The 22,492-nt window shown below is 36.9% G+C and overlaps 1 protein-coding gene across 8 annotated transcripts in view; it reads right to left on the bottom strand.

Annotated features, from left to right (window-relative positions):
- Positions 1–384: 384 nt before the first annotated feature.
- The window catches only part of LOC118361163 (zinc finger MIZ domain-containing protein 1), a 241,955-nt gene continuing 219,847 nt past the window's right edge, over positions 385–22,492 (bottom strand). For 6 of the 8 annotated variants that reach the window (XM_052475016.1, XM_052475018.1, XM_052475017.1 and 3 more), the window contains 19 exons: positions 20,844–20,988; positions 13,372–13,486; positions 12,636–12,841; positions 12,308–12,512; positions 11,763–12,050; positions 11,390–11,572; positions 11,240–11,296; positions 10,342–10,504; positions 9,354–9,555; positions 9,008–9,086; positions 8,745–8,876; positions 7,582–7,687; positions 6,583–6,743; positions 6,324–6,391; positions 6,154–6,222; positions 5,607–5,875; positions 5,266–5,465; positions 4,579–4,860; positions 385–3,824 (listed from right to left, as the gene is read on the bottom strand). In XM_052475016.1, the coding sequence (XP_052330976.1) occupies positions 3,717–3,824; positions 4,579–4,860; positions 5,266–5,465; positions 5,607–5,875; positions 6,154–6,222; positions 6,324–6,391; positions 6,583–6,743; positions 7,582–7,687; positions 8,745–8,876; positions 9,008–9,086; positions 9,354–9,555; positions 10,342–10,504; positions 11,240–11,296; positions 11,390–11,572; positions 11,763–12,050; positions 12,308–12,512; positions 12,636–12,841; positions 13,372–13,486; positions 20,844–20,988 (3,038 nt within the window). In that variant the 3' untranslated portion in view covers positions 385–3,716. The remainder of the gene's footprint in view (positions 3,825–4,578; positions 4,861–5,265; positions 5,466–5,606; positions 5,876–6,153; positions 6,223–6,323; positions 6,392–6,582; positions 6,744–7,581; positions 7,688–8,744; positions 8,877–9,007; positions 9,087–9,353; positions 9,556–10,341; positions 10,505–11,239; positions 11,297–11,389; positions 11,573–11,762; positions 12,051–12,307; positions 12,513–12,635; positions 12,842–13,371; positions 13,487–20,843; positions 20,989–22,492) is intronic. The other 2 variants (XM_052475028.1, XM_052475034.1) reach the window with 2 other exon arrangements.

Below are 22,492 nucleotides of genomic sequence, written 5' to 3'. Positions count from 1 at the left end.
CACATAGATAGCTAGTCCATGAAAATGATGAATACATCTGTCTACAATATTCAATAGTATTTTTATTTGTATTGTTAGAATGTCTTATTCCTCTCCCCATCAAAGCCTTTACTCCAATATTGAACTCTGTATTTTAGGTCTAAATAACTTTATATGTGATAGACATGACTCTTCCTTTTTAAGGTAGTTTCAAACTGGGCATGCATGTAATACTCATATTGTTATGAAAGCTCTTAAACTGACCTGACTGCCAGTTGGTCTTCATAGATCTAGCATTCTCCACTGTGATTGCGTCTGGTGGATGGCGATACATTTACTGTCATTAAAGTTACATAGAGGATAGACGATGTAGGCTATTGGAAAACCAAGACCATGATGCATGAGTTTCATTTGAATACATATTTATTAGATAAATATTAGGATGTCACGTCATCTAACTACATACAGTTTTGCAAGACTAAAAATCACAATTCTTTTTTTCTGACCAGTTTAGTATATGAAATGACTGTACACAGAATGTACAAAACAAAAAAAGACAACTGCCACCTGGTGTGTCAATCACTTCAGATTGTACCTCGGAAGTCATATTTTTTGCCTAATCGTGTAAAAACTGTAAATTTGACAAAATTGTACAAACTGTAAATTTTGTATCAACACTTTTTAGGAACCACTCATGGTTCCCACAAATCCCGATTGGTACCTCAAAATTTTCTTTATTATTTTGTTGTTGTAGCACCTTTATAAAGTACACAGGTAATAGAGAAATACACAGAAGTTGAATTTTACACAAAGAGAAACAAGTGTGTATTTTTTTTTCTTCCAACGGCCGTGTTTGAGAAGTAGATAATAAAGTATCTTACATAAATGAACAAATGTGGTCAGGGGGAGAGAGGACTGTACAGACTATCTCAAACACGGACTCCTTTTCCCACAATTCAACAGTCTCTTCTGACAGGAGGATGCAAACTTTACAAATTCTAAATACACAATGCGTATCATTGTCCCCTGCGTGGGGAAAATGTCTACATTTCTGTAAGTTAATGTGTCTCTATTTGTCATTTACATAATGTACATGCATTCCTTAGACCCTCCAGACCCATTTCTTTCTCTTCTCTTGCATTTAAGTGGCCGAGTAGAGAGGGCCGGGGGAGCCCAACATCTCCCATTTTCTTTCCATGAAAATACAATGCATCCTCTAACACACTCCACTTGTGTCCATTGACTGTCCAGCTACAGTTGTGTGTGGAGCCTGAACCTCGGACAAGACTCAAACCTCTATGTGGCGTATATAGAGAGTAACGTTGATAGACCAGACTTCAGCATCATGTCTACACAGATCTACAGAGCAGGGGAGTCAAAATACCTCGCTGTGGCAGTGCATTGTCTTCAACAAATAGACAAGACTAAAGGATCAGCTGTGTTCAGGTGATTCAACCAGCATTGGGGATCATTCCTAAATCCAAACAATATCCACGGATTGATCTAGAAATCTTCAATTTCATTTAGTAGGCTACATAATCTGATGTAAACCAAATTATGATTATTCTCACAAAGTCACTTAATAGATAAACAAAGTAATAACTTAAAATAGGAGAAGAATATCAAAAACGCTACGAGGATAGAATAATACACATGATGATCTTGTGTTGTACAAAAGAGAGTAGCACAAAAATGTCAAAGAACTCACATTCAATTCCAGAGGGTATTAGACTTTTGACTTAAAACAAAAAAAGACTGGGGGTAAAGTCACTTTTCCCTCAATACATTAGCAAATATATTTAAAGCATACATTGTCAGGATGACAACAATGAAAATTGTCTTTATAAACCATTGTGGGATCATGTGTGCTTTTCCTTTTTAAGATGACAAAATACAGTTTAACAGTAACAAGACACAGAAAATGCAGTGCAACCACACATTTATTCAGAATAATGTTTGATGGGTTCCCTAGGAGTATGCTTAAAGCATAGAAGGGATCATTCATACATTATAGTAATGTCCAGGCCAACTTCTGCAAACTGTGGGATAACTTTGGTGATGTATCACGCATGGCAATTTTCCAATGAACAGTCAAAGTGGAACAAACATGAAAATAACAAAGTTGGACAATACAATTACCATTAACCAAAATCATTCCTTTGCAAGAAAATGTCAAATAAAATCATGATAAAAAAAAAATGCAATGACTATAAAATAAAAAAGACAATATTCTTTCCCTCTAATTTAGAACAGAGGCCATTGGCACACATGCACTTCTTAACACATGGTAGAACCAAACCGTACAGTATAGTTACAGGAGCAATCGCAGGCCTGGAGAACAGAGGAAGACTCACCTTAAAGAGGGAGAAACAGGCTAACTTTCATTCCGGCTCTATTACAAGGGCCCAATATCTTTTGCAACACTAGATGTTTCTGTCTATTATAGACTAAACAGGGACTCTTCTCTTTTTCCTTCAATCTCATACTCACTCTTTCTCTTGCACACGCACGCACACGCACACACACACACATACACACACTCTCTCTCTCTCTCCCACACAATTCTATATCATTCTAACCCAAAACTAATGTATTGGTAAAATTCATTTTTGTATAGCCCACAGCCCGACATGGCATTGTACTGCAATATCAGGGAAGAGAAACTTTAACAACATTGGACGGGTTGATGGACAGACAGAATAGTTAACAGTGCTGATTCTTCGATAGACTGGGTTGGGCTAGCTAGAAGGTTAGAATCCTCCCCAACAGGCCTTGGTCTCTCCTCTCAGTGCTCTGCCTGTGATGTGGTGTGGGGCTGTCTGTTGTGCTTCAGTAGAATCGATGGAACGGACCCAGTGCTGACTGACTGATGTCACGATGGAAACACACTGTGAGCTAAGGGTCAGAGGTTATAAGAACACACTTTATTTAGGTCAAAGGTCAGGTGTTAAAGGTCGTGGTCTCAGGGGATCAGGGCTTGGAAGAACACACATCAAAATAGGATTGATAGAAACACTGGCCAGGACAAAAAGATGACTTTTCTTTCCTATTATTGTATGTTTTTCTTTGTTTTTGTATAATGGGGGAAATAAGAATGATAAAACAATACAACACTTTTTCCTAAAAGCCCACACAGAGAGTTCGGCCTGTGAGGTCATACGCATAGAACGTGATTAATAGCTGCACAGTTTTCTTTCGATATAATATCACTTAAGGACTAGACAGCCGACATTGGCTGTCGATGTGTTGTCGTCGGCCAGTGGAGCTCCGCAGCTCCGCGATTCTTTACATGAGGAAGAGTGTGTGTGAGGAAGTGAGGACATGAGTGCATTTCCTGTTTCCTGTCTCTTTCACACACAGCGTCCACTCCCTGACATCCAGACTGTCATCCTCATCATCATCTCATGGTCTGACAGATAACCTCATGCCACCTACACGTCTATGCCACAATTGACAAAACATTGTGTGTGTGTGTGTGTGTGTGTCCGACGGGGTGTGAACCCTGGTGTGTAGGAGGTGTGACCTGACTGGGGGTTTGAACTTTGAACCCTGGGTCTGAAGTGCACTACACATTGGGTAAGTCCACTCGGAAGAGTCCCCACTACCAGTCCATATGAGGATGACGGTGTGTCTATGGACTCTATGGAGAGTCCAGCTGGTTGGACACACAGCCTGTGGTGTGTGTGTGTCTGTAGAGAAGATTTGGGTTTGGCTCGAGGGGTGAGGGAGGCGAAAGGTTAATTGTTCTCGAAGAGGGAGAGCAGGTCATCGTTGCTGTTGGAGGGGAGGTCCGGGGGGTCCAGATAGGACAGGAGCTCGTCTGGGTTGGCCAGCTCTGGAAGCAGCTGTAGAGAGAGAGACAGAGAGAGAGAGAGAGGTAGATAAGAGAGGGAAGGAGGAAGAGCCAGAGAAAGGGAAGATGGGGGAGAGAGGGAGAGAGCGAGAGATGGAGTGAGAAAGGTAGATGAGGGAGGGAAGGAGGAAGAGCCAGAGAAAGGGAAGATGAGGGAGAGAGGAAGAGAGCGAGAGATGGTGTGAGAGAGGTAGATGAGGGAGGGAAGGAGGAAGAGCCAGAGAAAGGGAAGATGAGGGAGAGAGGAAGAGAGCGAGAGATGGTGTGAGAGAGGTAGATGAGGGAGGGAAGGAGGAAGAGCCAGAGAAAGGGAAGATGAGGGAGAGAGGAAGAGAGCGAGAGATGGTGTGAGAGAGGTAGATGAGGGAGGGAAGGAGGAAGAGCCAGAGAAAGGGAAAATGAGGGAGAGAGCGAGAGATGGTGTGAGAGAGGTAGATGAGGGAGGGAAGGAGGAAGAGCCAGAGAAAGGGAAAATGAGGGAGAGAGGAAGAGAGCGAGAGATGGAGTTAGAGCGATAAGGGAAGAGAGACAATAATTAAGATGCATATTGTCAATTGACTTCTCATTTCTATCCATGAGTCTTTTTAAACAACTAAAGGTATTAGCATAGCAGCTGACATGCTCCATTAAACCAAAGCTAGGTAATGAGAGAAGCTTTAGCAGACGATGCTAATGCTAGCTAGATGACGTTTGCACCAGTTTGCGCATGCATCCTAAGCACGATGTCACAATGATGTCACACTTACATCTAGAGAGGGCTCGGGCATGTCACCACTGATTTGACCTTCAATGCCCGAGGAGGGGTTAAAGTTCAGATCGCTGTGCTGGTGGCTGTTCTGGCCTTGCTGCAGCTGGGGAGGCGGGGCCTGCTGGCGAGGGGGAAGCAACGATTGGCCGCTGTGGTGTAACGACTGCCCTGATTGGCTGCCACCATGATGTATCAGCTGGCTGTTTGGGTGAGGAGGCGCGTGCAAGCTCTGCTGTTGCATGGAATTATGGGACTGATCAGTGCTGGAAGGATGAGACATCTAAGGAGGGAGAGAGGGATGGAGGGAGAGAGAGACGGAGGGAGAGAAAGAGAGAGAGACGCAGGGAGAGAGAGAGAGAGAGGGAGGGAGAGGAAGTAGAATGTGTTTAAAGAAAGCTCTGAGCTGACATGTAGAGGATGACATGAGCAAGGCTGCAAAAACAAGCTGAGCACAATGCCAAAGCTATCCTGATTGAGATCAGTGCTTTTTATGAACTACAAGGTCTTTGACAGGCCTGACATGAGATGATATACAACAAGTATTCCTATTCCTTTCATATGACATTTGTTGTACCCTCCACCTGGGAAATGTTTGGTTGTGGGTGTACTACTTTTCTATGAGGATCTTCAGCAACTCTGGTATGAGTGACCCTGGTGGTTGGTAGTGGAGGTGTAGGGGACTTACAGGGCCGTTGATGCCGTGGCTGAGGGGCTTGTCCTGGGATAGAAGACCCCCGGGGAAGTCTGGGGGGTGGGACAGCTGAGGGGTGTGGATAAAGTCACTCATGGGGGATCCTCCTCCTCTCGGTCCACCTCCACCACCTCCCCCGCCCGAGGGGTTACCGTGGGCGAAGTCAAAGTTCCCGTGACCGTGGTAAGTGTTGCCTAGCAGCACAGAAAAACATAAATAAGGGGAGGGCACTCTTAATGTTGTCTCACATACCTTGTTATGACTCTGGATTAGAGCGTCTGCTAAATACACAACATTTAACATGTTCAATACCTGAATTCTGAAATTGGTCTTACCTGGGCCTCTCGGGCCACCGTACTCCCCTGGGTTGCCCCCGGCGCCGATGCCCCCGTGCTGAGCAGGGCCTGATGGGTAATGGGAGGGGCCAGGGCCCAGCTGGGCGATCATCTCCATGACATTGGGCATGGTCATCTGGGAGGGGCTCATGGTCTTGAAGCGTTTGGCCAGTGGTCCATCAGGGTCTTCTTTAATATGGAGGTCAGATTTGATGGGCACTGGCCGCCAGCTACACGATGGGTCAATGTTCACCTCCTCAAACTCCGAACTGCGGGAAGAGAAAGGGGACCTTTTTATACAGTCCCATATGACAAAGGATGGAGGAAGTGGAAAAGTCCAGTATTACGAAGACACTGTGGTAATAATAATATTGGGAATAGTGGAAAATAACATTTAGTCACTACAGGATGAAGAAGGGAATTGTTATGGTCCCTTATTACATAGACACTATAGAAATAATAGTGGGAAAACTGGATAAGAACATGAAGCACGGAAGGTTAATAATAATTATGAACTATTGTTAGTAATAAGGAAAAATAAACATACTTCTGGATGGCGTTGAGGATTCCCCACATGTACTGGTCCACCTCTAGACCCTCTAACAAGGCAGTTTTACTGTGGAGAAAAAGAGAGAGAAACACACATCATTTTAACTCATTCAAAAAGGAGACATAACTTTATTGACAAAACATAGTTTGAAAATGGTCATCACATACTTGCATACAGGACACCGCCACATCCCCCTCTCACAGTTCAGCTGCAGATACGACTCCAGATCAAAACACTGGGGTTAGACAAAACACTTGTGAGTCTTCAGGTCTCAGGCAAGGTTACTCATCACATTAGCGTAGTTCACCGAACAACTGTGCTATAAGGGCCTAGAGTTTTTCCTGGTCTAGGCACATAGTCAGGGAAAACTCGTGGCCCTATCCAGCCATCTACCGTGTGAAAACATACCCCTTTCTCCCATCCTACCTGTACGTGTTTGCAGTCATGCCCCCTGGCGGGCAGCTGGATGCGCCTGAAGGTGATTGGACATTTGAGGGAGACTTTGATGGCGGTCTGCTCAATTCCGTCCTCCCCATTTAGACTGGTGTTACCCGACGAGGCCACAACGCTGCTGAAGTTCCTCTTAACTGGAGGGAGAGACGGAGATTAAAGTTAGATTAGAGTTAGATTAAAGTTAGATTACAGTTAGATTAAAGTGTCACGAGTCTGACCGAGGGTGTTTCCCCTTCCCGGGCGGGTGGAGCTCGGCGGTCGTCGTCACCGGCCTATTAGCTGCCACTGATTGTTTTTCCTCTCCCTCCTTGTATGTTTAGTGGTAGCACCTGTTCATGTTAATTAGTTCGTCTTTATTAGACAGCCGGCCCGCCTGGTTGTTGTGCGGGATTATTTCATTGTAACCTTCGGCTCTGTTGTAAAGGTACGTGTTTGTGCCTGGTAGTGATTTTTTCCATTGTATTTTTTGATTCCCTGTGTTTGGGAACGTAACTTTTGTGAGCACCCTGTGGTGCGTTGGTGCTATTAAAAGACGCACAGCATTGAACTCTGTCTCCTGCATTTGACTCCACACCCACGACACCCGGAGCATTACATAAAGTTAGATTAGAGTTAGATTAGAGTTAGATTAGAGTTAGATTAGAGTTAGATTAGAGTTAGATTAAAGTTAGATTAGAGTTAGATTAAAGTTAGATTAGAGTTAGATTAGAGTTAGATTAAAGTTAGATTACAGTTAGATTACAGTTAGATTAAAGTTAGATTACAGTTAGATTACAGTTAGATTACAGTTAGCCATATTAATGTAAAGGTAGTAAGATGGGGTAAAGGCTATATTAGTATAGTAGTAGTATAGTACAACATAATAGTGGTAACATGCTCTTGGTGATGCAGTGTTCTGCTGGCAGGAGTCAGAGTTATAGTAAGACAAGGTATCGACTATTGCAGTATAGTTGTGTAGTAACAGTAACATACTCTTGGTGATGCAGTGTTCTGCAGGCAGGAGTCTCTTCTTCAGGAGCCCTTGCAGCACGGAGCGGACTGAAGGCCTGTGGACCAGCTGCAGCACAAACAGGTGCGACTGCACATAGAGGAGGGAAATAACATAATAACATCAATACATAAATAACATGAAGACATAAATAACAAAGACAAAAATAAAATAAATAACAGACATAAATAACAAAGACATAAAGACAAATAACAGACATAAATAACATAAAGACAAAAATAACATAAATAACATAGACATACATAACAAATAACAGACATAAATAACATAAAGACAAAAATAACATAAATAACATAGACATAAATAACATAAAGACATAAATAACATAAAGACACAAATAACATAAATAACAGACATAAATAACATAGACATAAATAACATAAATAACATAAAGACATAAATAACATAGACATAAATAACATAAATAACAGACATAAATAACATAGACATAAATAACATAAATAACATAAAGACATAAATAACATAAAGACACAAATAACATAAATAACAGACATAAATAACACAGAGACATAAATAACATAGACATAAATAACATAAATAACATAAAGACATAAATAACATAAATAACAGACATATATAACAAAGACATAAATAACACAAAGACATAAATAACAAAGACATAAATAACAAATACATAAATAACACAAAGACATAAATAACAAAGACATAAATAACAAATACATAAATAACATAAAGACATAAATAACATAATGTCATAAATAACATAGACATAAATAACATAAAGACATAAATAACACAAAGACATAAATAACAAAGACATAAATAACATAAAGACACAAATAACATAAATAACAGACATATATAACAAAGACATAAATAACACAAAGACATAAATAACAAAGACATAAATAACATAAAGACATAAATAACACAAAGACATAAATAACAAAGACATAAATAACATAAAGACATAAATAACACAAAGACATAAATAACAAAGACATAAATAACATAAAGACATAAATAACAAAGACATAAATAACATAAAAACTGGATGATGAACACGTTCAGCTTATCCTCTATATACATTTAAAATATCCCTTGTATCCTTTGCTCTGCATATTCTATTGAAATGTGTACTCACACAACAGCACGCGGTGACGGTGATCTGGATGGTGTTTCTGCCAGGCTGACACACTTGCTTCAGGTGCAAGGGTTTGTGGGACGTCTTGTTGTCGCCCCGCTCGATGGTCAGCGGTGTGGCGTTGACACTGACCTGGAAGGAAGGAGGACAGTGTGTGTGTGTGTGTGTGTGTGTGTGTGTGTGTGTGTGTGTGTGTGCGTGCGTGCGTGCGTGCGTGCGTACGTATCGGTATGCATGCTGCATGCGTACGTGTGTGTGCTGACCTGGACGGAGGCAGGCCAGTTGGTGTTCATCTGTCGGTCCTCATGGTGGTAACATTTGAACTGCAGCTCCAGGTCTGACCTAGAGGGGGCAAAGAGAAAAGGGCAGAAGTCAATACAGTCAAATACAAAACAGTTTTTCTTAATCCTCTGGGACACCCAGCCAGGACAGCACAGTTTTGTTCCAGTCCAGCACTAGCACACCTTATTCAGTTGGTCAAGGGTTTGTTAATATGCTTAGTTGAAAGTTCTTTCAATTATCAGGACTGCTATTGGCCAATATTGTACAGGGAATGCGAACAATGGCAACATTTTTTGTGACGGTACAGAAATAAGTCTGGTGTCTCACCTCCACATGAGGGTCTGGTGTACAGACGGTCGTAGGTGGTAGACGTGGTTACTGACGGCGAGGTTGTGTTCCAACCGGAAAGGTTCCAACACCACGCCGTCCCGGACCGGGAAGGTCAACCGCAGCTCCTCGTTGGGATTGGCTGATGGGAGCGGAGAGACAGGACAGGAAGATAGGACGTCAGCTTTCCTTTTAACTGTATCTGTGGCAGTGGGGTAAGAGTTGTATATTGGTTTATTAACAGTCAGACATACAGGAGACAGTGGCTGGGGCACCAGGATACCACTGTGAGGTACTAACTAACTAACACGTGTGATATTTAAGTATTTCATTTATAATACATTTGCAAAAATGTCAAAAACCCGTTTTTGCTTTGTCATTATTGGGTATTGTGTGTAGATTGATGAGGGAAGAAAACAATTTAATACATGTTAGAATAAGGCTGTAACGTAACGAAATGTGGAAAAATGTGAAGGGGTCTGAATACTTTCCGAATGCACTGTGTCAGGGCAGCATGTAGTAGTGATCAGGGTTGGACTCAATTCTATTTCATTTCCAGTCAATTCAGAAAGTAAACCAAATTCCAATTCCAAATTTTCCCAATTTAAAAAGATTGCAAAGAATTGGAATTCCAGTGTACTTTCTGAATTGACTGGAATTGAAATGGAATTGACCCCAACCCTGATAGTTATGTAGAGAAGCAGTCATGTAGTGAAGTACCGTACTGCTAAAACCTGGTTGTTCAGGCATTGCTGGATTTTCAGCCAAAGGTATCGAAAGCGTTACTGATGGCTTGGTCTCGCTCTGCTGGACTGTCTGTAGACTAGCCACTGTGTGTGTGTGTGTGTGTGTGTGTGTGTGTGTGTGTGTGTGTGTGTGTGTGTGTGTGCGTGCGTGCGAGCGTGTGTGCGTGCGTGCGAGCGAGCGAGCGTGCGTGTGTGCGTGCGTGCATGCATCCATGTCTGGGTGCTCCAGTGTAAGTACTCACTGGGAGGTGGAAGCGCTGCCATATTTGGTTTCATGTCAGGCGGGAACGGGGGCTTGACATCCTGGTTGGGCGAGAGGTACGGGGGCATACTGCTTCCGGGGGTCATAGGAGGAGTGGGGTTACCAGGCACCGGGGAGTGGGGGTAGTTACCTGGCCTGGGGGCCTGCAGGGAGGGGAGGGGAAAAAGGAGAGAGGGGAGGGGGAAAAGGAGAGAGGGAGAGGGGGAAGGAGAGAGGGAGAGGGGGGGAAAGGAGAGAGGGAGAGGGGGGGAAAGGAGAGAGAGAGGGGGGAAAGGAGAGAGGGAGGGAAAGGAGAGAGGGAGAGGGGGAAAAGGAGAGAGGGAGAGGGGGAAAAGGAGAGAGGGAGAGGGGGGAAATGAGAGAGGGAGAGGGGCAAAGAGAGGGAGAGGGGGGAAAGGAGAGAGGGAGAAAAAGGAGAGAGTGGGAGGGGGAAAAGGAGAGAGGGAGGGAAAGGAGAGAGGGAGAGGGGGAAAAAAGGAGAGAGTGGGAGGGGGAAAGGAGAGAGGGAGAAGGGGGAAAGGAGAGAGGGAGAGGGGGAAAGGAGAGAGGGGGAGGGGAAAGGAGAGAGGGAGAGGGGGAAAGGAGAGAGGGAGAGGGGGAAAAGGAGAGGGAGAGGAGAGAGGAGAGAGGGGGGGAAAGGAGAGAGGGGAGGGGGGAAAGGAGAGAGGGGAGGGGGAAAAGGAGAGAGGGAGAGGGGGGAAGGAGAGAGAGGGAGAGGGGGGAAAAGGAGAGAGGGAGAGGGGGGAAAAGGAGAGAGGGGGAAAGGAAGAAGAGTGATACATACGGGTTAAAGAAAAACCATGAGAGATAGAGAATTCAAAGAACTCTGTTGGCATCTACATTTGCTTAGACAAAGGATAAAAAAGGAGGGCACATACCCCGTTGCCTTGGCTATATGAGTATCCACCTCTGTTCTGACCGTTGAATGGCTCTTGCTGTGAATGGAACAGACATCAATGGTTAAATGTACAGCTGCACAATGGGAGCAGGAGTAAATGGTCAAATGGTTAGTGTGAGGGAGCTCTCACCCTATAGTACTGTCCCATGGGCATGCCTTGCGGGTGGTACTGGCCTTGCCCCTGCCCCCCGGGCATCCTCTGGCCGGGGTAGTTTGGGGAGGGCATCGGCCTGGGTGGGTTAGAGGTGGGGTACTGACTCTGCTGGGGAGGGAACTGACCGTTAGGAGCATACTGCTGACCCACGTAGTTTGGCTGTAGGGAAGAGAGGGAGAGAGGGAGAGAGAGGATCAATCAGCAACTTAATTATTCTATTAACATTTGTAAGAAAGGCATGTTGGGAGGTACTATGAGAATATACGAGAATATAATACTCAAAGGAAACATACACCCCCCCACCCTAAACACATACATATCCCTCCCCCACACATACCATCCAACTCACCTCCCCAGGATAGGGCCTCTTCATGCCCTGCATAGGCATGGCCTGCCTGGGGCCTCCAGGTCCTCCGTAGCCCTGCTGGGGCATCCTCTGGCCATGGGCCCCGAAAGGCCCCATGCCTGGGGATTGAGTTTGGTTCATGCCCATGGTAGGCCCACCCATGCTCGGGTTGTTCATGGCCTGGCCCATGTTGCCTGGGTTCATGCCTCCAGGGGGCCCTCTGGGGCCAGGCTGGTTCATGAACTGGTTGTTGTAGGCCTGGCCTGGGCCCATCTGGAAGGAGGAACACATCTGGACGAAACACAAAGGAGGAAGAAAGGACAAAGAGTTACAGTTAAGTATGAAGCTGCAGGTTTGACTCCATGGTTTTAGTCTGTATTTAGTGTACAATGTATGTCGTAGTATCTGGTTTTCCTGAGGCCCAAAACAAGATATTATAGGTAAGTAACTACATTTGTTTCTAACTTTTAGCAACCTGTATTATGGCAATGGTGTGTTTGTGTGCGTGTTATGATAACAGTGTTTGTACATGCGTGACGTGTCCATACCTGTCCATACTGGTTAATCTCTTTGTTCTGGGTCTCCTGCTGCATGGCTGCCACGGTAGCGGTTGCTGTGGCGGTTGCCGTAGCAGCGGCGGCAGCAACAGCAGCGGCAGCAGCAGCAGCTGCTGGTTGGGTGAAGTCGCCAGGCTGGCGGGAGTGTTGAGGCATGCCCATCCCCCCTGGGGGAGTGTTAGGACCACCTGGGTAACTATATAACGGAAACAATATGAATTAGAGCTGTGCATACTGTATGTGTTAAAAGCATAGAGTAAGAGTGAGATAGAGAATGTGTCCGTCTCAACTTCATTCATGTGTGTGTATGACCTCTTACCTCCCGCTGTAGCCCCCTCCACCGGGGTATCCCTGCCTGCCATACATCCCCTGCTGCATGTAGCCCTGACCCTGGCCTCCCTTGGCTGGGAACTGCTGCTGCTGGCCGGGAAACTGGGGGGAGTTGAGGCCTGCCGGACCCCCAGACATACCCTGGCCCATTGGGTTACCACCTGGGTTCATATGGCTGGAGCTGTTGGCCAACACCTGGGTGAAGAAAGGTCAAATCATCTCATTGATATTTTTTGTCTAACAAATGATCATTGATATAGTTTTTGATTAGACACAGCAAACAGTGTTAGGTCAAGCACAGAGATCCTAATATGTCATTTTATGATGCCAACTCACTGTGTGGGACTTCAACAAGAGATCTTTGATATAGGCCTAGCTTTTGGTGATACACACACAGCGAACCATATTTCAACCAACATCAGAATTCCAATGAACTCCTAGCCTCTAGCCCCTGGGAGCTTTTGTCAATCTGAGAGGAATGTCTAGCTAAAAGCAATATAGTGATAATTCCACCAGGTCCAATCAGAGGGCAAGATGTAACTACCGCCATATTACACCTATCCAATCATCTCATATCTACACAAAGTGCCTAAGGAGACTTGTAATTCAGGGTCTGTCGTCTGTAGTTCAATTACTAGACTCAATACAAAGGTATACGAGCATGTGTTGTGTGTCGAAAACATCAAATAGTGTGTACTGAAGTGTGTGTGTGTTGTGTGTCTCACCTGACTCTGTGACGTGTTGGTCACACCCCACACGGTGGTAACAACAGACAATGACCCCGGGGGCTGGTTGGTGTTCTGTTGCCATGGAACTGAGTCGTAGGCAAATGACCCATCACTACAGAACAAATACGAACACACACATTACCCGAGAGATAGGCAATATGGACAAAAATCTATACCGCGATAAATTGCCTGAATTGATGTGATAACAATAAATATAATGATAGTTTATAACATTGATGTGATAACAATAAATATAATGATAGTTTATAACATTGATGTGATAACAATAAATATAATGATACGTTTATAACATTGATGTGATAACAATAAATATAATGATACGTTCATAACATTGATGTGATAACAATAAATATAATGATACGTTTATAACATTGATGTGATAACAATAAATATAATGATACGTTTATAACATTGATGTGATAACAATAAATATAATGATAGTTTATAACATTGATGTGATAACAATAAATATAATGATAGTTTATAACATTGATGTGATAACAATAAATATAATGATAGTTTATAACATTGATGTGATAACAATAAATATAATGATAGTTTATAACATTGATGTGATAACAATAAATATAATGATAGTTTATAACATTGATGTGATAACAATAAATATAATGATAGTTTATAACATTGATGTGATAACAATAAATATAATGATAGTTTATAACATTGATGTGATAACAATAAATATAATGATAGTTTATAACATTGATGTGATAACAATAAATATAATGATAGTTTATAACATTGATGTGATAACAATAAATATAATGATAGTTTATAACATTGATGTGATAACAATAAATATAATGATACGTTTATAACATTGATGTGATAACAATAAATATAATGATAGTTTATAACATTGATGTGATAACAATAAATATAATGATACGTTTATAACATTGATGTGATAACAATAAATACAATGATAGTTTATAACATTGATGTGATAACAATAAATATAATGATAGTTTATAACATTGATGTGATAACAATAAATATAATGATAGTTTATAACATTGATGTGATAACAATAAATGCAATGATAGTTTATAACATTGATGTGATAACAATAAATATAATGATAGTTTATAACATTGATGTGATAACAATAAATATAATGATAGTTTATAACATTGATGTGATAACAATAAATATAATGATACGTTTATAACATTGATGTGATAACAATAAATATAATGATACGTTTATAACATTGATGTGATAACAATAAATATAATGATAGTTTATAACATTGATGTGATAACAATACATATAATGATACGTTTATAACATTGATGTGATAACAATAAATATAATGATAGTTTATAACATTGATGTGATAACAATAAATATAATGATAGTTTATAACATTAATGTGATAACAATAAATACAATGATAGTTTATAACATTGATGTGATAACAATAAATATAATGATAGTTTATAACATTGATGTGATAACAATAAATATAAATATAAGTGTATAACATTGATGTGATAACAATAAATATAATGATAGTTTATAACATTGATGTGATAACAATAAATATAATGATATGTTTATAACATTGATGTGATAACAATAAATATAATGATACGTTTATAACATTAATGTGATAACAATAAATATAATGATACGTTTATAACATTGATGTGATAACAATAAATATAATGATACGTTTATAACATTGATGTGATAACAATAAATATAATGATAGTTTATAACATTGATGTGATAACAATAAATATAATGATAGTTTATAACATTGATGTGATAACAATAAATATAATGATAGTTTATAACATTGATGTGATAACAATACATATAATGATAGTTTATAACATTGATGTGATAACAATAAATATAATGATAGTTTATAACATTGATGTGATAACAATAAATATAATGATAGTTTATAACATTGATGTGATAACAATAAATATAATGATACGTTTATAACATTGATGTGATAACAATACATATAATGATAGTTTATAACATTGATGTGATAACAATAAATATAATGATAGTTTATAACATTGATGTGATAACAATAAATATAATGATAGTTTATAACATTGATGTGATAACAATAAATATAATGATAGTTTATAACATTGATGTGATAACAATAAATATAATGATAGTTTATAACATTGATGTGATAACAATAAATATAATGATAGTTTATAACATTGATGTGATAACAATAAATATAATGATACGTTTATAACATTGATGTGATAACAATAAATATAATGATAGTTTATAACATTGATGTGATAACAATAAATATAATGATAGTTTATAACATTGATGTGATAACAATAAATATAATGATAGTTTATAACATTGATGTGATAACAATAAATATAATGATAGTTTATAACATTGATGTGATAACAATAAATATAATGATAGTTTATAACATTGATGTGATAACAATAAATATAATGATAGTTTATAACATTGATGTGATAACAATAAATATAATGATAGTTTATAACATTGATGTGATAACAATAAATATAATGATAGTTTATAACATTGATGTGATAACAATAAATATAATGATAGTTTATAACATTGATGTGATAACAATAAATATAATGATAGTTTATAACATTGATGTGATAACAATAAATAATGATAGTTTATAACATTGATGTGATAACAATAAATATAATGATAGTTTATAACATTGATGTGATAACAATAAATATAATGATAGTTTATAACATTGATGTGATAACAATAAATATAATGATAGTTTATAACATTGATGTGATAACAATAAATATAATGATACAATGTTTATAACATTGATGTGATAACAATAAATATAATGATAGTTTATAACATTGATGTGATAACAATACATATAATGATACGTTTATAACATTGATGTGATAACAATAAATATAATGATAGTTTATAACATTGATGTGATAACAATAAATATAATGATAGTTTATAACATTAATGTGATAACAATAAATACAATGATAGTTTATAACATTGATGTGATAACAATAAATATAATGATAGTTTATAACATTGATGTGATAACAATAAATATAAATGATAGTTTATAACATTGATGTGATAACAATAAATATAATGATAGTTTATAACATTGATGTGATAACAATAAATATAATGATATGTTTATAACATTGATGTGATAACAATAAATATAATGATACGTTTATAACATTAATGTGATAACAATAAATATAATGATACGTTTATAACATTGATGTGATAACAATAAATATAATGATACGTTTATAACATTGATGTGATAACAATAAATATAATGATAGTTTATAACATTGATGTGATAACAATAAATATAATGATAGTTTATAACATTGATGTGATAACAATAAATATAATGATATGTTTATAACATTGATGTGATAACAATAAATATAATGATAGTTTATAACATTGATGTGATAACAATAAATATAATGATAGTTTATAACATTGATGTGATAACAATAAATACAATGATAGTTTATAACATTGATGTGATAACAATAAATATAATGATACGTTTATAACATTGATGTGATAACAATAAATATAATGATAGTTTATAACATTGATGTGATAACAATAAATATAATGATACGTTTATAACATTGATGTGATAACAATAAATATAATGATAGTTTATAACATTGATGTGATAACAATACATATAATGATAGTTTATAACATTGATGTGATAACAATAAATATAATGATAGTTTATAACATTGATGTGATAACAATAAATATAATGATACGTTTATAACATTGATGTGATAACAATACATATAATGATAGTTTATAACATTGATGTGATAACAATAAATATAATGATAGTTTATAACATTGATGTGATAACAATAAATATAATGATACGTTTATAACATTGATGTGATAACAATAAATATAATGATAGTTAATAACATTGATGTGATAACAATAAATATAATGATACGTTTATAACATTGATGTGATAACAATAAATATAATGATAGTTTATAACATTGATGTGATAACAATACATATAATGATAGTTAATAACATTGATGTGATAACAATAAATATAATGATAGTTTATAACATTGATGTGATAACAATAAATATAATGATACGTTTATAACATTGATGTGATAACAATAAATATAATGATACGTTTATAACATTGATGTGATAACAATAAATATAATGATAGTTTATAACATTGATGTGGATAAGAGCGTCTGCTAAATGACTTAAATGTAAAAATGTAAATGTAAATGTGATAACAATAAATATAATGATACGTTTATAACATTGATGTGATAACAATAAATATAATGATACGTTTATAACATTAATGTGATAACAATACATATAATTCTACGTTTATAACATTGATGTGATAACAATAAATATAATGATACGTTTATAACATTGATGTGATAACAATAAATACAATGATAGTTTATAACATTGATGTGATAACAATAAATATAATGATACGTTTATAACATTGATGTGATAACAATAAATATAATGATACGTTTATAACATTGATGTGATAACAATAAATATAATGATACGTTTATAACATTGATGTGATAACAATACATATAATGATAGTTTATAACATTGATGTGATAACAATAAATATAATGATAGTTTATAACATTGATGTGATAACAATAAATATAATGATAGTTTATAACATTGATGTGATAACAATAAATATAATGATACGTTTATAACATTGATGTGATAACAATAAATATAATGATACGTTTATAACATTGATGTGATAACAATAAATATAATGATACGTTTATAACATTGATGTGATAACAATAAATATAATGATACGTTTATAACATTGATGTGATAACAATACATATAATGATAGTTTATAACATTGATGTGATAACAATAAATATAATGATAGTTTATAACATTGATGTGATAACAATAAATATAATGATAGTTTATAACATTGATGTGATAACAATAAATATAATGATACGTTTATAACATTGATGTGATAACAATAAATATAATGATACGTTTATAACATTAATGTGATAACAATACATATAATTCTACGTTTATAACATTGATGTGATAACAATAAATATAATGATACGTTTATAACATTGATGTGATAACAATAAATATAATGATAGTTTATAACATTGATGTGATAACAATAAATATAATGATACGTTTATAACATTAATGTGATAACAATAAATATAATGATAGTTTATAACATTGATGTGATAACAATACATATAATGATAGTTTATAACATTGATGTGATAACAATAAATATAATGATAGTTTATAACATTGATGTGATAACAATAAATATAATGATACGTTTATAACATTAATGTGATAACAATAAATATAATGATACGTTTATAACATTGATGTGATAACAATAAATATAATGATAGTTTATAACATTGATGTGATAACAATAAATATAATGATAGTTTATAACATTGATGTGATAACAATAAATATAATGATAGTTTATAACATTGATGTGATAACAATACATATAATGATAGTTTATAACATTGATGTGATAACAATAAATATAATGATAGTTTATAACATTGATGTGATAACAATAAATATAATGATACGTTTATAACATTGATGTGATAACAATAAATATAATGATACGTTTATAACATTAATGTGATAACAATAAATATAATGATACGTTTATAACATTGATGTGATAACAATAAATATAATGATAGTTTATAACATTGATGTGATAACAATAAATATAATGATAGTTTATAACATTGATGTGATAACAATAAATATAATGATACGTTTATAACATTGATGTGATAACAATAAATATAATGATAGTTTATAACATTGATGTGATAACAATAAATATAATGATAGTTTATAACATTGATGTGATAACAATAAATATAATGATACGTTTATAACATTGATGTGATAACAATAAATATAATGATAGTTTATAACATTGATGTGATAACAATAAATATAATGATACGTTTATAACATTGATGTGATAACAATAAATATAATGATACGTTCATAACATTGATGTGATAACAATAAATATAATGATAGTTTATAACATTGATGTGATAACAATACATATAATGATAGTTTATAACATTGATGTGATAACAATAAATACAATGATAGTTTATAACATTGATGTGATAACAATAAATACAATGATAGTTTATAACATTGATGTGATAACAATAAATATAATGATAGTTTATAACATTGATGTGATAACAATAAATACAATGATAGTTTATAACATTGATGTGATAACAATAAATACAATGATAGTTTATAACATTGATGTGATAACAATAAATATAATGATAGTTTATAACATTGATGTGATAACAATAAATACAATGATAGTTTATAACATTGATGTGATAACAATAAATATAATGATAGTTTATAACATTGATGTGATAACAATAAATACAATGATAGTTTATAACATTGATGTGATAACAATACATATAATGATAGTTTATAACATTGATGTGATAACAATAAATATAATGATAGTTTATAACATTGATGTGATAACAATAAATGGAGTGTGGCCCTGACTATCCGCCAATAAATAAATACAATTGTGCCGTCTGGTTTGCTTAATATAAGGACTTTTAAATAGTTTATATTTTTACTTTTGATACTTAAGTACATTCGATCAATTCCATTTATTTTTGATACTTAAGTATTTTTAAGTATTCTTGCTTGGGAAATTGCTCTTTGCTTAAGAAGTTATTTTTGTTTCTCTTTGACCATTTTTTATTGAAAACAATTACAGTAAGATACTTGATTGTTATCCAGAAAATGAAATTGAAATAAAAACAGCTGCATTGGACCTTTAAACTACTACTTCTAGTTTGATGGTTGTAGCCATCGATTGTCCAAGTAACAATCACCTATATTAACAAACTTATTTCAACTCAATCTTCACATTTCTCTAATATAGGCTGTTTATCGTAATGAGTAATATCAGCAAAATTCCGGCGATCAGTGATCATTTCAGTACATGTATCAGTACATGTATTTATTTGAGAAGGGACTGGGAGGAGGATATTCTAGGTTCAATTGAACATAGGGCATGATTTATATAGCTTACTTTGAGGGGGAGAGGTGGGAGGAAACTGAGATTTAGGTAAACATTGTTAAAGTTAACATGAACAATTTTAAACCAGGGAACCAATGAGGGAGTGTGTGTTTAAATGACATGTTCACACATGTTGTGTAAGTGAAAATGAAAGTGACAATGTCTGCTTTTGTGTGAAACAGAAAACATATGCAGCAAAGTACACACTGACAGACGGACGGACGGGGACACAGAAACACACACTGACCCATGTGAGAGTCCTCCAGGGGGTTTCATGGTGTTTATGCTGGGCTGCATGGGGACTTTGCCCTGAGGGGACTCGTTCTGTCTGCTCTTCTGGTGACGCAACAGCAGGAGGCGACCCAGCTCCTCGCACCACGATGACAGCAGGGCTACGGGAAAGAGAAACACACACACACACTCATGTGTCAGTCTAATAACATAGGAAACACACACACACACACACACACACACACACACACACACACACACACACACACACACACACACACACACACACACACACACACTCATGTGTCAGTCTAATAACGTAGGAAACACACACACACACACACACACACACACACACACACACACACACACACACACACACACACACACACACACACGTGTCAGCCTAATAACGTAGGAGACACACACACTCATGTGTCAGTCTAATAACGTAGGAGACACACACACTCATGTGTCAGTCTAATAACGTAGGAAACACACACACTCATGTGTCAGCCTAATAACGTAGGAAACACACACACTCATGTGTCAGTCCAATAACGTAGGAAACACACACACACACACACGTGTGTCAGTCTCTATAATGTAAGAAACACACACACACACACACACGTGTGTCAGTCTAATAATGTAGGAAACACACACACTCACGTGTGAGTCTAATTACGTAGGAAACACACACACACACTCATGTGTCAGTCTAATAATGTAGTGAACACACACACACACACACACACACACACACACACACACACACACACACACACACACACACACACACACACACACACACACACACACACGTCAGTCTACATATACAACTTTACACTTTAACTACAGTCTGTCGGTCTGCTAAAACAGTCTTTAGTATGTCTCCAATATGTCAGTTTGAAGTAAGTCAGTTTCTATTACCAAACATTAGAATCTTATGATATTGTTTTCCTGACTACTTCAGCAAAATGATTTGGACTCTGAAAGTCTCCACAGCCACTTCTGCCATCAGAAAAATAAACAAACAATTGCCCATCAAAAATGCTTGATCAGAACTATTCATCTGAAATATCTCAATTGATTACTCAACTCTCTGACTATGTTCTGCCCACTACATTTGAGTGCTGCCTCTCACTCTTCAAGATGGACTGCAGTTCTGCCTCCTGCCACATTGAGGCACCCTAACACAGTAATCCCAGCCTGTCTGTTGCTGTCTGTTTGCCAGTGTAGATCTCAGTGACTGATGGAATGAATCACACAGTGTTTATCTGCAGTACATCAGCTCTGATCGCTCTAGAAGAGAGTCCTCTGGCTTTCTGAAGAGGAATGGTAACATGCAGAGCGAGAGAGAGGGGGGTGGGAAAAGAGAGAGAGGGAGAGATCGAGATGGAGACAGAGAGAGAGAGAGAGAGAGAGAGAGAGAGAGAGAGAGAGAGAGAGAGAGAGAGAGAGAGATGGATATGGGTTAGAGAGCATATACCCGTCCTCTCCCCTCCTCTTTCTTTCACCCCCTCTTCCTCCCCTACGTCCCCAATGACTAATCAGATTGCTCAGCGTTCTCAGTCATCTTCAACTGTCTGCTCCACCAGGCTGCAGGCAAACATCATTATGAATGGTGTGCGATGCACTGTACATAAGAAGAGTTATGGACTT

Source organism: Oncorhynchus keta, chromosome 2 (assembly GCF_023373465.1).
Source record: "Oncorhynchus keta strain PuntledgeMale-10-30-2019 chromosome 2, Oket_V2, whole genome shotgun sequence".
Classification (NCBI taxonomy): Eukaryota; Metazoa; Chordata; class Actinopteri; order Salmoniformes; family Salmonidae; genus Oncorhynchus; species Oncorhynchus keta.
The sequence above is the reverse complement of the archived record's forward strand: the minus strand, read 5'-3'. Positions and strand labels throughout refer to the sequence as shown.